The sequence below is a fragment of the Prosopis cineraria genome, unplaced genomic scaffold (genome assembly GCF_029017545.1).
Source record: "Prosopis cineraria cultivar Desert tree isolate PC_DT_omini unplaced genomic scaffold, ASM2901754v1 PC2, whole genome shotgun sequence".
Lineage (NCBI taxonomy): Eukaryota > Viridiplantae > Streptophyta > Magnoliopsida > Fabales > Fabaceae > Prosopis > Prosopis cineraria.
The window spans coordinates 5,621,223-5,624,163 of NW_026555333.1; the positions used below are offsets into that span (position 1 = coordinate 5,621,223).

Consider the following 2,941-nt stretch of genomic DNA (forward strand, 5'->3'; position numbering starts at 1 on the left):
TCGAGGTGAACTATATGGGTCAGCCTTTCTGATGCATGTATCTTGTACCATACGAAAACAGAACTGTCTGACGCACTTCTGCAAACTTTTCCCCTTCTTTTATCTTGTCATTGATCCCAATATCTTACTAAATGAAAGAAAGAAAAATCACTAGTGAACATTGAACATCTCGTAGTTATCATATATGCCCCTCAGAAGTCAGAATGGGCAAGGCGTAAGTTGACGATAATCAAGCAGAGAAGTCCTGGGTGCTGTGCTCTTCATTTCAAGTTGAAATTGCAGTAAATAAAGAACAAAATAATAGAATAACCAGATCATAAGATGCTTGTGAATTCTGTTATACAAAAGTAAAACGGAGAGGAAACAAGCCAAAAAGAAAATGTACATTACATGCCAAATCTCAATATGGTTAAAGGAGAGAGAGGAGTATGTGATTAAAGTTAATACAATTTAAATTTCAAAATAGAATCTGGTCTTTCCATTTCCACTCATGGATTGAAAAAGTAGTCCCCACACTTGCACTTCCAACTCATGGGTTTGTAGTTGGAAAGATCATCGGTCCTGGAGAATGCAATAATGGGAGTTCCTATAACAGCAGTATGGCTTGTATGGCCTTGGACTTGAGGTATAACTGGGACCTGTACAGCTTCACAATGTCCACAGATCCTACACCTTCTTTCACACCTTGGAGGCCTTGACCCTATCTTAGCATTTCGAGAAATGGCTACTCCCTGCACTTTCATGCCCTTCTGCATACATATAACATCCCCACGTAAATTACTAAGACACTGAGACAAAGTTACAGCACAAGAAGCCAAAAATGAGGGATTCACTGTATGACACCCTTCCTTACCTTGTTAGGCTTAATTACACCTGAAATGGGTCTCCCTGCAGACATGTATGCATGAAAATTAGCCGAGTTGTGATACTGAAATTAAAAACCGGAAAAGTAGGGAAGCGATAACAAGTAAATAACCTTCAGCCATAAAGGCATCATGAGTGAAGATTGAAGATGGAGCAAAGAGAATGAGCAAGTATAGGATCAAGTGTCTGTATTTGTGCCAGCAGAAGCAGACTTGAGAGCTGCCCATCTTCTCAGAGATAGACTGCAGAAGAAGAAGAGAGCGGATGCAATCGTTTTGAATGTAAATAACTAAATCGATACTAAAACCTTGACAAAAGGCAAGTGTAAGCAAGTAGACAAGAACAATGTGGCTATCTTTGTGAATGAGAGAGGAAAGGGCAGATATGTGGCAGTGCAGAAGGCAGTGAAGCTGAAATTCTGAAGGGTGTCCCTGGAAGGAGTCAGAGATTGAATGCCACCTCCATTATGCATAAAAGTGACTACCGTTTTTACCCTTTTATATAATTTCCCTACTGATTGAGAAACATGGACCGCAAAAAGGTTGAAACAAAGGGGAAGGAAGATGGAGTGCCTTTCTTCACCAACCCAGCCTCGTTTGATGAGCCTCCAAAACTCCCAAGTCGTACTCCATAGGAAAACAAGGCGGGACACGCCGCTATGATATATGAAAATGGAAGAGAAAAACCAAAACATATAACGAAGTTCACAGGCGGCGAATGGGGACGAGGACTTTATGAGCTGTCACACATTCATTTTTACACTTTATTAGGTAAAGCCCTATCCCAACATGCCAAATCTCTCGAGGTTTTTTTTTTTTTTTTCCAAGCAAATCACCGAGAAGGCGAGAACCAAGTCACGGCCTTTTGGGCATTTGCCCCCTGAAAATTCAGTTCTCTCTTCAAGTAACTCGAAATGGCTGGCAATTCATTCATAAAAATTTCTTCTTTGGTAATTTGAAGGAACAGCGTAAGAGACATAATAAATGCATCTCCTCGTATAGCATTCAATAGATAATCATTTATTCAAGTTAAAAAAAAAAAGATAATCATTTGAGGCTATTAGCTTATTCAGGGATGCCGATGGATGAACGCCTCTGCGCCTCTCAAGTAAGGCCTCGCTTTCTGTTGGCACTTGATACATCACATGCCACTTCTGTTTCCACAATCCATATTCATATTTGTCATTTTCTTTATTATTTACTGTTTGCTGATCATCATTTTCAATTATTCATGTATACATAATGCATTAAAATTGAAGGCTGGTGCTGGTGTGACATGAAAGTATTGCTCATATTGATACATCTAATAGTGACACAATAGCATAACTATACGGGATTCTCAAAATATATTGACCATCATCCTAATATTCCAGCTGAACTCTTGGATATCTTAAAAGGTCTTAATCTTCATTGTAATGCAAAATTCACAAAAAATAATATCAACACTAATTTTATAGGAACTCTTTCACTCTTCCAACATAACTTCTCTAACAAATAATTCTCTGTTGAAAACTAATAAGAAAATCATGGAGTTTGCAGTGAAAGATTAAAGGATCATTTTCCAACATTTGCCTCTTAGAATCTAACGTGTCTTGACTTTTGTATTTTTGCACAATTCTCTTTCTATGACCATGTATTAAAAAAATAGTGATACAGTAGCAAATGTAAAGGGGCTTTTTGGCAAATTTTGTGTGGCAAGTTTTTTCAATGGACAGGACTTGATACTCCTTGTGGAATTACAGAGGACCCATGTTTTTGCGGGTGGTTGGTCTGCCAGTTGCTTACACGCCACAACCAAATCTTCCACTCACCCAAAATCATGTTCTTCCTCTTCATCTTTTCGTTGTTTTAAACTTGACATACCCTAGCCATAGACATGGGACGAGCAAGTAGATGTAGAGTCCAAGTCCGTGAGTGTGATTTGACGGTGGTGTATGGGCACCTTTCTGAACTTGTCTTCCCAGCAGGACATGCTGAAGCGGTGCCTAGGAGTTAAGCTTCATCCACGCTGCAGAACGAGTTTGAAGGTGAATCTCACTTGATCAACAGTTGCTCCATAAGTACAAGTGAGCAGACAA

At 39.2% G+C, this 2,941-nt stretch overlaps 1 protein-coding gene across 1 annotated transcript; it reads right to left on the reverse strand.

Moving 5' to 3' along the window:
* Positions 1–406: 406 nt before the first annotated feature.
* LOC129297997 (EPIDERMAL PATTERNING FACTOR-like protein 2) lies at positions 407–1,576 on the reverse strand. The gene is made up of 4 exons (XM_054936378.1): positions 1,358–1,576; positions 977–1,106; positions 854–888; positions 407–749 (listed from the first exon to the last, which is right to left on the reverse strand). The coding sequence occupies exons 1-4, from the start codon at positions 1,556–1,558 to the stop codon at positions 489–491; spliced, it is 627 nt and encodes a 208-aa protein (XP_054792353.1). The 5' UTR covers positions 1,559–1,576; the 3' UTR covers positions 407–488.
* Between the last annotated feature and the right edge of the window lie 1,365 nt (positions 1,577–2,941).

Excerpts from the sequence above, each read along its gene's own strand:
- LOC129297997 (XM_054936378.1), bottom strand. The coding sequence starts at position 1,558 with ATGTTTTGGTTTTTCTCTTCCATTTTCATATATCATAGCGGCGTGTCC. Across the intron at positions 1,107-1,357 it reads TAGGGAAATTATATAAAAGG|TCTATCTCTGAGAAGATGGG; the intron begins GTAAAAACGGTA and ends CTTCTTCTGCAG. Across the intron at positions 750-853 it reads GTGTAATTAAGCCTAACAAG|AAGGGCATGAAAGTGCAGGG; the intron begins GTAAGGAAGGGT and ends ATATGTATGCAG.